The sequence below is a fragment of the Ovis aries genome, chromosome 7, assembly GCF_016772045.2.
Source record: "Ovis aries strain OAR_USU_Benz2616 breed Rambouillet chromosome 7, ARS-UI_Ramb_v3.0, whole genome shotgun sequence".
Lineage (NCBI taxonomy): Eukaryota > Metazoa > Chordata > Mammalia > Artiodactyla > Bovidae > Ovis > Ovis aries.
The window spans coordinates 41,743,132-41,755,256 of record NC_056060.1 but is presented as its reverse complement, the minus strand read 5'-3'; the positions used below and the strand labels follow the sequence as shown (position 1 = coordinate 41,755,256).

General features: G+C 36.3%; 1 protein-coding gene across 2 annotated transcripts in view; it reads right to left on the bottom strand.

The window, feature by feature from the left end:
- Positions 1 to 269: 269 nt before the first annotated feature.
- ATL1 (atlastin GTPase 1) overlaps positions 270 to 12,125 on the bottom strand; it is a 78,488-nt gene continuing 66,632 nt past the window's right edge. The window contains exons 9-14 of one of the 2 annotated variants that reach the window (XM_027971738.3): positions 10,913 to 11,040; positions 9,639 to 9,695; positions 8,533 to 8,604; positions 7,011 to 7,442; positions 2,970 to 2,984; positions 270 to 1,118 (exon numbers count right to left, since the gene is read on the bottom strand). In XM_027971738.3, the coding sequence (XP_027827539.2) occupies positions 1,008 to 1,118; positions 2,970 to 2,984; positions 7,011 to 7,442; positions 8,533 to 8,604; positions 9,639 to 9,695; positions 10,913 to 11,040 (815 nt within the window). In that variant the 3' untranslated portion in view covers positions 270 to 1,007. The remainder of the gene's footprint in view (positions 1,119 to 2,969; positions 2,985 to 7,010; positions 7,443 to 8,532; positions 8,605 to 9,638; positions 9,696 to 10,912; positions 11,041 to 12,125) is intronic. The other variant, XM_042252312.2, reaches the window with a different exon arrangement.

Here is a 12,125-nt window from a genome sequence, read left to right as displayed (position 1 = left end):
TAAGAGGTATTACTTTTTCTTTTTTTCTTTCATTACTGCATATTTTTATCCTCTAAAAAGTATGAAATTCCACTACAGATTTTAGTAATTAGAAATACAATATAGAATCTCTGGTTTAAAAGAACTGGAAGGTAGCTAAAAGGGATCAGCCATACATATGTTAAAATGAGAAGCTAAATCTGTAATGGTGTCAACATTAAAGAAAATGCATTTTGAATCTAAAAAAGAGATAGAAACTTTTCCTCTTCTGTATCAGCACCTCCCAAACATTTCCAAATTCAGTTGTTTTTAATCTTAGGAACCAGAGTAAACTTTAATAATAGTTCACATGTTAAAAGAATAAACCTATGATGAATACATATCTTTGTGTACCAAATGAAAAAATATACAATGCAGTGAAACTCAAATACATATACAAAGTGATTTTTTTGTGCATTTTTGATCAAGAGGTTTATATTCTATATTAAACAATATAAAAGAAGCAATATATAGTTTCTGATAAAGCAACTGAAAAGCTCTCTTAGATGTCTTTTATAATAAAAGCTAATGGTATATGTAAGATGGTATAGGTTGAATCAAGCCTATTGAGCTATGTTTTAACAAATGGCTATGTGAAATAATTTAAAAATTCTTCTGTAGAAATTAAATGAGCATATCCAAATGTGGAGTAATATTACTACATGGTTTAACTATAACCCAGTAGTAGTATTTAGTAAATTCAAGCAGAACACATGTACCTTTATCATAAATAGACAAATTCTTTAAATTATAATAGCATATTTGAAGACAAAATCAAGAAACTATACATGTTAACAAATGATATAACCATGCATACATATATCTGCTTATTAAATACTGAAGTAAAAGAACTAAGCTGTTGTGCAGTCTTCAGAGGTGCTTGGTATTTTACTCTGTTCTGATGGAAGCACTTTGTATGTTTGCATGGAAACGTAAAACAATATTTAATTGACAATTTGGTCATGCACCTGTACTTTTTAAATTTGGGGTTACATTTTCTTCTTTTCTGATTGTTCAGTAGATTCTGACTTTGGTGCAGGAAAAGCTTGATGATACAGATGTCTGTGGGTTGCTGCTGCACTGTAAAGCTTGTATAAAGCCTAGAAATAAAATAATCAAGATTATTTTTTAAAATGATAAAACATTTTATTAAATACAGAGATATAAATTTTTTCCTTTTAGTGTAATTTATGGTACTGTATAAAATTTAGCATGCTAAATTTGGAATCCTTAGTAATCTGTATAACATATATACTAATAACTAGTGTCTCAGCAGTCAAAAAGTATTTTCAACTCTCCAGTGTGTTGATACTACTTATGTGGGTTGATCTCTATGGTAAATGTTCAGTCCTCGGACTGCATTTTCTTTTACCGTTACCACCTTTTGGAGCAGAGCTTCCTAACCACTGTGCCCCAGGGATGTGGAAAACTCATATTGTGAATATTATTAGTTAGAGGAATTATGGGAGCTCATAACTTGTGATTGCCAATAGCTAATTTATTCTACACAGGTAAAACACTTGCTATTGGACCTTCCTGATAGGTTTTTCAAAAGAAAGGGACCACTTTTTATTCTCCATAATTTCCTGATATGGTCATGCAAATAAGCACATGTGTTACCCTTCTCCCACCACATGGGCTTTCTCAAATATGCTCTCTTTCCTTGCTTCCACTAATCAGTTCATAGCTTACAAAACCTTTATTCAGAAACATTACCTTAGAAAGTCTTTCTTCATTAAAACTTCCTCTGTCTTTGTTATTTGTCTGTGTAACAGTGTTTGCATCATAGAAATATTTACATACTGCTTTCCGAAGTGTCCATAAATATTTTTATGTTTTTTTAACCCCTCAGCTAGTGTCTAAAATTCATTACCTCCTCTGACTTTAACATAATGAACACTCAATTAAGACCAATTTATCTGATGTAATTCTAGAGTCTTTAAAAAGTCTATTTTTAAAGGTTGAATAAAAGCTTGATATCATTAAATAGAATTTCTAGGAAATTCCATTTTTTATCTTTTTGAGTCTATATGGCTATTTTCTTAAATCTGAATTATACCATCATCAATTTACAAATGCATACTGGCACAACCTTAGTTCTATTCTGATTCTAATACATTCAGTTTAATCCATGTTTTCTTAAAAGGTCATATTTTTTCTTAAGATTTGATTTACAAAGTTGAAATTAATTTTTACTGTTTTAGTAAATTCATTTTACTGAATTTTACCTAAAATAATTCCTTGTTGACTTATAAATATTAAATATATCCTTAGTATCTGATTGGCAGACATAATCTAGTTATGTATAAAACAGCAGAAACCAAGGAAAGAATTATGTACTGTCACTGTAGTTACTGAAGATCAGTTTTGCTTTCTGAAAGTAATGACCTAAATGATTCCACAGAAATAACTTTTCTTATGTGAAAATGATTCTTTCATAGAAACTTAGATTCTTCCTCAGATACAGACTTTCTGCACATGTGCAGTGGGAGAAATGAACACTAATTTACAGGTCAGGTCCGAGGTATGCCAAGAAAGTTAGTTACACTACATACTGGCCTGAAACCTGCTTAAAGTGGTACAGATAACTCTTTCAGAAGCCAAAGTTGAAAACCACTTCTAAAGGTTGTAGCTCTATTGACTCTGCATTAGTTAAGTTTGCTCAAGATTTTCATAACTACTTGTTTCACTCTGCAGTAGAGCAAAATGCCCAATGTTAGAGCTTAAGATTTTTGAAAATTTCTAAACATTTAAAATAAAATATTCATGATAATCAATTCTTGTGTTTCATATGTGGATTAAAATCATATATCATGTTCAGAGTAAATTAAATATTTTAAAACCTATCTACATTGAGACATCCTTTAACGACTAGTTGGTTTGTAAAATAAGACAATCATAATGTTTATAAACATACAAATAGTTCTTAATTTAAGAAAAATTTAACTTACCTCATTTGTACTTCCCTGTGGTAAAGGCAGATTGAAGGGGAAAAAAGAGAAGTATATATCCTGCTTCATTAATAGCACTATGATAGTCAACCTTATTTACATTAGTAATCTGAGAGCATTTAGGAACAAATACACCTCGAGAGAGGGGACATGTGTATACCTACGGCTGATTCACGTTGATGTATGGCAGAAACCAACCCAACTTAGTAAAGTAAAGCAGTTACTTCCAGTTAAAAATATTTAGACCATATACCCCTGCAGATTTTTTCAATTTAGATTACATATTTAATCTGAATCTTCTAAAGGACTCAATTCTATATTCACAGGTTTCAGCATCATATTCTAGGAGGGCTTTGGGATTTACCTTAAAAAGCCCCTGAGGGGCTTTTTGAGGCAGTGGCTCAGAGGATCCAATTTTAATTAATTCTTTTCCAATAGTGCCACCATTTATCAGTATATATCTCAACTAGATTCTTCAAAGACACACGGCAAATCCATAGTTACAGTTTGGTTTTAAAGAGTATAAACATACTAAATGCTGACAGAATTGTAGCTATTACTTGCTACCTGCAGACCATAAATATTCACAAGTCTTAACTCCAAAATTTTATGAAGAATCTCAACTTTAGTTTCACTAAATTTATCGAAATTTTCATGCAGTAATTGAAGACACTTCCAGAATGAATGGTGAGATGATTTTTATTCTGGTGTGTTTATAACTGTTTCCCCTGTCCATAATCAGTTATTTGAACAGCAGACCATGGTGACCCTGGGTTGGTTAATAGAGGACAACTGACCCAGAAGCAGCTGATCAAGAGGTTGACTTGGACTCATTTTAGGGCCTGGTACAAATGAATAGTTTAAAGAGACAATCTGAAGTAATCAGATACTGTGTTGAGAGGTTTTACTAAAAGAGACAGTGATATGACTTCAGATGGTCATTTATATATGGTCCTAACAACGGTTCTATGAAGGCCTACAAGACCTTTTAGAACTAACACCCGAAAAAGATATCCTCTTCATAATAAGGAACTGGGATGCAAAAGTAGGAAGTCAAGAAACTCCTGGTGTAACAGGCATATTTGGCCTTGGAGTACAAAACGAAGCAGATCATAGACTTTAACAAGAGTTTTGCCAAGAGAATGCACTGGTCATAGCAAACACCCTCTTCCAACAACACAAGAGAAGACTCTACACATGGACATAACCAGATGGTCAATACCAAAATCAGAATGATTATATTTGCAGCCAAAGAGGGAGAAGCTCTATACAGTCAGCAAAAACAAGACCGGGAGCTGACTGGCTCAGATCATGAACTCCTTATTGCCAAATTCAGACTTAAATTGAAGAGAGCAGGGAAAACCACTAGACCAGTCAGGTATGACCTAAATCAAATCCCTTATGATTATACAGTGGAAGTGACAAATAGATTCAAGGGATAGAGTACCTGAAGAACTATGGACAGAGGATTGTGACATTGTACAAGAGGCAGTAATCAAGACCATCCCCAAGAAAAAATGCAAAAAGGCAAAATGGTTGTCTGACAAAGCCTTACAAATAGCTGAGAAAAGAAGTGAAAGGCAAAGGAGAAAAGGAAAGATGTAAGCATCTAAATGCAGAGTTCCAAAGAACAGCAAGAAGAGATAAGAAAGTCTTCCTGAGTGATCAATGCAAAGAAAGAGAGAACAATAGAATGGGAAAGATCTCTTCAGGAAAATCAGAGATACCAAGGGATCACTTTATGCAAAGATGAGCACAATAAAGGATAGAAATGGTATGGACCAACAGAAGCAGAAGATATTAAGAAGAGGTGGCAAGAATTCACAGAAGAACTACACAAAAAAGATTTTCATGACCCAGATAACCACAATGGTGTGATCACTCACCTAGAGCCAGACATCCTGGAATGTGAGGTCAAGTGGGCCTTTAGGAAGCATCACTATGACCAAAGCTAGTGGAAGTGATGGAATTCCAGTTGAGCTATTTCAAATCCTGAAAGATGATGCTGTGAAAGTGCTACATTCAATATGCCAGCAAATTTGGAAAACAGTAGTGGCCACAGGACTGGAAAAGGTCAGTTTTCATTCCAATCCCAAACAAAGGCAATGCCAAAGAATGTTCAAACTACTGCACAATTGCACTCATCTCACACGCTAGCAAAGTAATGCTCAAAATTCTCCAAGCCAGGCTACAACAGTACATGAAGTATGAACTTCCAGATGTTAAAGCTGGATCTGGAAAAGGCAGAGGAACCAGTGATCAAATTGCCATCATCCACTGGATCATCGAAAAAGCAAGAGTTCCAGAAAAACACCTACTTTTGCTTTATTGACTACACCAAACCCTTAGACTGTATCACAACAAACTGTGGGAAATTCTTAAAGAGATGGGACTACCAGACCACCTCACCTGCCTCCTGAGAAATCTGTAGGCAGGTCAGGAAGCAACAGTTAGAACTGGACATGGAACAACAGGCTGGTTCCAAATCAGGACAGGAGTACGTCAGGATTATATTGTCACTCTGCTTATTTAACTTCTATGCAGAGTACATCATGCAAAAAGGCAGGCTGGATGAAGCACAAGCTGGAATCAAGATTGCTGGGAAAAATATCAATAACCTCAGATATGCAGGTGATACCACCCTATGGGAGAAAGTGCCTCTTGATGAAAGTGAAAGAGGACAGTGAAAAAGGTGGCTTAAAACTCAACATTCAGAAGACTAAGATCATGGCATCTGGTCCCATCACTTCATGGCAAATAAATGGGGAAGCACTGGAAACAGTGGCTGACTTTATTTTGGGGGCCTCCAAAATCACTGCAGATGGTGATTGAAGCCATGAAATTTAAAAGACACTTGCTCCCTGGAAGAAAAGCTATGACCAACCTAGACAGCATATTAAAAAGCAGAGACATTACCAACAAAGGTCCGTCTAGTCAAGCCTATGGTTTTTCTGGTAGTCATGTATGGATGTGAGAGTTGGACTATAAAGCAAGCTGAGCACTGAAGAATTGATGCTTTTGAAATGCAGTGTTGCAGAAGACGCTTGAGAGTCCCTTGGACTGCAAGGAGATCCAACCACTCCATCCTAAAGGAAATCAGTCCTGAATATTCATTGGAAGGACTGATGCTGAAGCTGAAATTCCAATACTTTGGCCATCTGATGCAAAGAGCTATCTCATTTGAAAAGACCCTGATGCTGGGAAAGATTGAAGGCGGGAGGAGAAGGTGACGACAGAGGATGAGATGGTTGGATGGCGTCACCAACACAATGGACATGAGTTTGAGTAGGCTCTGGGAGTTGGTGATGGACAGGGAAGCCTGGTGTGCTTAAGTCCATGGGGTCACAAAGAGTTGGATGACTGAGCGACTGAACTGAACTGAACAAAACCAAGGGCTTCCTTCTAGTTCAGCTGGTAAAGAATCTGCCTGCAATGCAGGAGAGCCCAGTTTGATTCTTGGGTCAGAAAGATCCCCTGGAGAAGGGACAGGCTACCCACTCCAGTATCCTTGGGCTTTCCTGGTGGCTCAGATGGTAAAGAATCTGCCTACAGTGAAGGAGACGTGGCTTCAATCCCTGGGTTGGGAAGATCCCCTGGAGGAGGGCATGGCAAACCACTCCAGTATTCTTGCCTGGAGAATCCCCATGGACAGACGAGCCTGGTGGACTACAGGTCATGGGGTTGCAAAGAGTTGGACATGACTGAGCGACTAAGCACAGCACGACAAAACCAATGCTAGTCTAATGATAAAGTTTTAAGTATGAAGTAATCAACAAATAATCGAGTCACAATCAGCTAAATAAAAACTGTTTTCTCTCAACTTTAGGGATAAGAAAAATACTACCTAATCCATGTATTTTTGAAAAATAGTGAGATGTTGACTGGAAAACTATAGTTTGTATCTGGCCATCTTGACAAACTCTATAAAATTCTTAAAGTAATGTTTACCTGTATATTATACAATATCTAACATAGTGTCTGGGACACAGATAGCATTCAAATAGGTGCTGCATTTAGTTGAAGAGAATTCAGTGTTCCTACCTGGTCCCACAAGGCTGCAGCCACTTGGTCTATTACAGCTCCCAGCTCTCGGTATTCTCCAGAGTACCGGATGTATGCCCAGGTGCACAGGGTGATAAGGGTCAGTCCCATTATCATATTGCATAGGCTAGCTATGATGTCCAAACCAATGAATCCAGTCACACCAGCAATCACATATGTGATAAAGATGACAACAAACAGTGTGGCTGGGGTACGAGCTGCATGGAAGATATTTTTGCTATCATTGTGCTTGATATACTGGATGTAGAGTTCATCTATTTCAGTCTCCAACTGTTGCAAGTAACGCCGGCTGAATTCCTCCCCACCCATCTTCTTCACCCCTCGAAATAGCTTCACAGATTCTTCCTTAAGCTCCAGATGTTTGGTCTGCAGGTCATTAGGGGCCAGAAATGGTTTGTCACCGCCACAGATCTGTATCGAATAGGAAGTATTATTTATGCAGTGTACTGTAAAACTAGCAACTGTATCACAATTTTGCACTTAGCTAGCTGAATCTGTTAGAACACATTAATAATCAGAAGAAGCCTACATTTTATTTTGTCAACCCACATCTTTCCACACTCCATTTCTATCAGGAGAGACTATAAGTGGGACTGGTAAGTTTATAGGTGACATATTAAAGCCTTAATTTTTATTCTCTTTTTGATACCGATTGGAATATCCATTACTTAGTCCAATTTCCTCAAGGTGAAAAGGTTTCACTGATTTTTGTTTGGAGTCCATTCAGTATTTTCTTCAAGAGACTAAATGGAAACATGTTAAATGTTCATGGACCACTTTTTCAACTTTTTTTCAAAAGTTACAAGGGAAATCTCAACTACCCATACCATTAACTACAGTTGAGATTTAAATATACATAGGAAACTCTCATTCCATTTCCCCTTTAATTATGTCATAAACACCAGACCATATACTGTATTTCCCTTGATTCCAAGGCTCTACCAATTTGGGGTGCAATTTTTATTTTATAACATTTTCAGTGGAAAGAAAACTCATCATATTAATAGATATACACAATAATCAGTAGATGTATCCTAATTTAGAATGTTACTAGTAAAAAGAGGAAATATAGTACTTAGAAATGTTGGCCCTTGTGGTTAATTTTTTTCTAACAGCTTTTTATACTTAAGATAGAAATTGGACTTATGGAATATGGGGAGATATAGTAGAGAGGGTAGCATGTTACTTTAGCTACTTTAGCTCTTATAAATAGTGGAAAAATCTGTATTCCTCTACCCCCACAACGTGAACTTTAAAAAGAAATATGTTATAGAGAGAATTCATTTAAAATACATTCAAATTTTGCATATGTCATATCCTCTTGATTTGTTTTTAAAATACTTGAGGAATACAATCAAAAGAAATGTGATACACACAGGCTGAGAAAGCGCAAGTCAGCGCCACTTCTGCATGTGTATCCAGTGTAACGTGGAAGAAGAAAAGAATGAGTTCATGGAAGAAATACTGACTTTATTTAGAATGTGATTTAAAATATTCTTACCTCTTCCATTTTTTTATTGTATGTATCCTTGGCAGTTGCCACGGCTGCTAAATTATTAGCTTCTGCTGTGGCCTTTGGACAAAGTACAAAGTATGATGTAAAATGGAATTCATATTTATTAGACTTCCACATATATACACACAACGTGCAAGAAATATGCAAAAACTCAAGGTCATCAGATAATTTAAAATGGGCTGAAGTACTTCTGTATCTTTTAAATTAGTAAAATTAAAATTTCAAAATGTATAAAATAAAGCTTACTCAATAAACCATAGTTCAAAAATGAATTTTCATTTGGAAGATTATTCCTCTAAAAACATTTTAAAGCCTTTCACCAAATGTGTGTGTATGTGTGTGTGAATCTATAAATCCAGACACACGGGAAATAATATATACATTTTATATATACTAATGGGCTTCCCAGGCAGCACTAGTGGTAAAGAACCTGCCTGCCAGTGCAGGTAGACATAAGAAACACAGGTCTGATCCCTGGGTCAGGAAGATCCCCTTGAGGAGGGCATAGCAACCCACTCTGGTATTCTTGCCTGGAGAATCTCATGGACAGAGGAGCCTGGCAGGCTGCAGTCTATAGGGTCATACAGAGTTGGGCATGACTGAAGCAACTTTGCACACATGTACTCATACATAAAACTATGTCAACTTTAAAGATTACTACTGATAGAACAGTGTATCACTGATAACATGAAGGAGGCATTAAGATTCAGAAATTAAAAAAAAAAAGTATGGAAAAAGCAAGTTTTTCCTTTCTTGAATGTTTGTTTGTAGAGGCCACTTGTTTAAAACCTGGACCTGCTTTTCTTGTCACATGTATGAATCTAAACCACAGTATGAGTCTTTTCTAAACAAATTTAGTACAAAGAGAATGAAGACTCTCTTGTATCTCAGCACAAGTGAGGGTGCTATATGTGTATCTGAAAGTGATTAGATGAATCACTTCCACAAGTGAGTTGTTATTAGAAAAATAATCTATCACTCCACCCATTATTTTTATATGGTGATTTCTGACAGCCAGATTGGAGCATATCTTTAACTTAGCTTTAGTGACAGAATGTTTTAGAATGTCAAGACTCTTGATGAATAAATACCTGTAACATGGATTTGGGATGTGGTAATTCTTCACCTTGATAGATCTTTATATAAGCCTAAAAAATAGGAAAGAAAAAAGACTCATGTTCAAGTAATTCCATTCAATATCTATGTTAAATTGCATTCTGAGGTCTAAGGCCTTGACAGTTCAAAAAAATTAGATCTTGACAGTTTCAGGAACTATTATCTTTCTCATACTTTTAATTCCCTCTTTCTTATTAGTTCTTATTCCCTTTTCCTGAAAAGCCCTTTGTACCCATTTGCCAATCTCAGTCTTCGCAAAGGCTTACCTACCTCACCTCCTTTAAAACTTTCTCAGATCCCTCTGCTAGGAGTAACATTTTCAGTTACCCACAGGAATATGTACCTGCTGCTGCCTCAAGCTTTATGGAACAGATTTGTTCAAGGGCCCTGAGTCTCCTACTAAAATCCTATGCTGCTCCATGGTGTTTTATGCACAGCAAGAATTCAAATTTTAGACAACCTGTCACTTTTTGCTGAGAGTGGTGAAGATAAACAATCACGAAGAAGGTATACAACCACATTTGAAATGACAAAACATCATTTTAAAAAATTTATTTTAGGAATTCCACTCCCAGTGCAGGGGCCCAGGTTCGATCCAGCCAAATAAATAAATAAAAATTAAAAAAAAAAAAATTTATTTTAGCTAAACAATTTAGCTAAAATTGTTATTTTAGCCCTTGGAGCGTCAATCCAAAAATCTGATAACTGAAATCCACTATATATGTGCATTGGTTTAAAAAATGTGTTTGGGGCTATCTGAGGTAAACAGGTAAATGCAAATTTAAACTATTTCCATTTCAAATTGGCTCTTGGTGCAAAAAGCAGGAAATGTGGACGAATTTTCTCCAGTAGGAAGGCAAAGTATAACCCATTAGGGAAAATCTTGAGAATGAAGGTAAAATTCAGTATAGGTCATAAGTGAAGACTATGTGACCCTGGGAAACACCTCCTCCCCGTAAAGAGAAGCAAGACTTTTCCAACTCCTAGATGCATTTCTGTTTCGAAATAATTTCCCTCAAGATAAAAGGTGACAGTAAAGTTACCTCAAGGAGTTTTCTCAAAAAATAATTTCAGAAAGCAAGCTCCTCTTGGGAGTCTAACAAATTTTTTAAATCATTTGTATATATTCCTCATACCTTTGCCCCCCATATTACAGAGTCTATAATTTTCTGTTGTTTTAGGTAGGAACTGCATTCCCAAACATGTCAAATGTAAATATTCGCAAGTGCTCTAGAAATGAGAATGATACCTTGAAGTACTCTACCAGACCTCGGCAGGTGATTTTGTTCCCATTGATCTCTTTAATGTCTAGGCTCTCGGGACTAAGCAGCCAAGGAATGAGGATTTTCAAGTTTTTGATGAATTCATCATCTATTTCTAAAGTAGAAGAAAATTCATCATTATTTTAAAATTGTTAAAGTCTTTCATGGAATACCATAAAACATCCGGTAACTACCTTTATTTTTTCCCTAGTGATAAAGCTATCACTCACCTTCTGATCATCTAAATTACTCCTGAAACCCACTTTTCTCAGGGTGAACTATATTCCTTGCCCAACTCCTATTGCTAGTCTTTCTCATCTCCACTCCAATTACATATTTGTCTTTCACCTATAAAATAGCTTTCTTGATATTAAATGATACACATATGTTTCACACCCCATTCACATAACCATGTCATGCATTCTGATGCCTTTAAGTCCCGTTCATGGTTTTATACAGAGAGAATTATAAATGGAAGAAGGGCAGATATTTACTGCCTTATAAACTGTATTCCCTCCAGAAAGTATATCCAAAAATTTTCTGTGTTTACTGTGCCAATCTTATGAAAAATGTATAGAACTGTGTAAGGTGTGTTAGCTAATACTCAAGTTCAAAAAGAAGTGAAATTAGGGCTTCCTCTAGTAGTGAAACTCAACAACACAAAACTGTAAGAAAAGCAATGGAGGCCTTTTAGCTAGCTGATCAGTAGTAGTCTGAGTTATTTAGTACAACTAATGGTGACTGCAGCCATGAAATTAAAAGACGCTTATTCCTTGGAAGGAAAGTTATGACCAACCTACATAGCATATTAAAAAGCAGAGACATTACTTTGCCACAAAGGTCCATCTAGTCAAGGCTATGGTTTTTCCAGTAGCCATGAATGGATGTGAGAGTTGGACTATAAAGAAAGCTGAGCGCCAAAGAATTGATGCTTTTGAACTGTGGTGTTGGAGAAGACTCCTGAGAGTCCCTTGGACTACAAGGAGATCCAACCAGTCCATCCTAAAGGAGATCAGTCCTGGGTGTTCACTGGAAGGACTGATGCTGAAGCTGAAACTCCAATACTTTGGCCACCTGATGTGAAGAACTGACTCACTGGAAAAGACCTTGATGCTAGGAAAGATTGAGGGCAGGAGAAGGGGACAACAGAGGATGAGATGGTTGGATGGCATGACTGACTCAATGGACATGGGTTTGGGT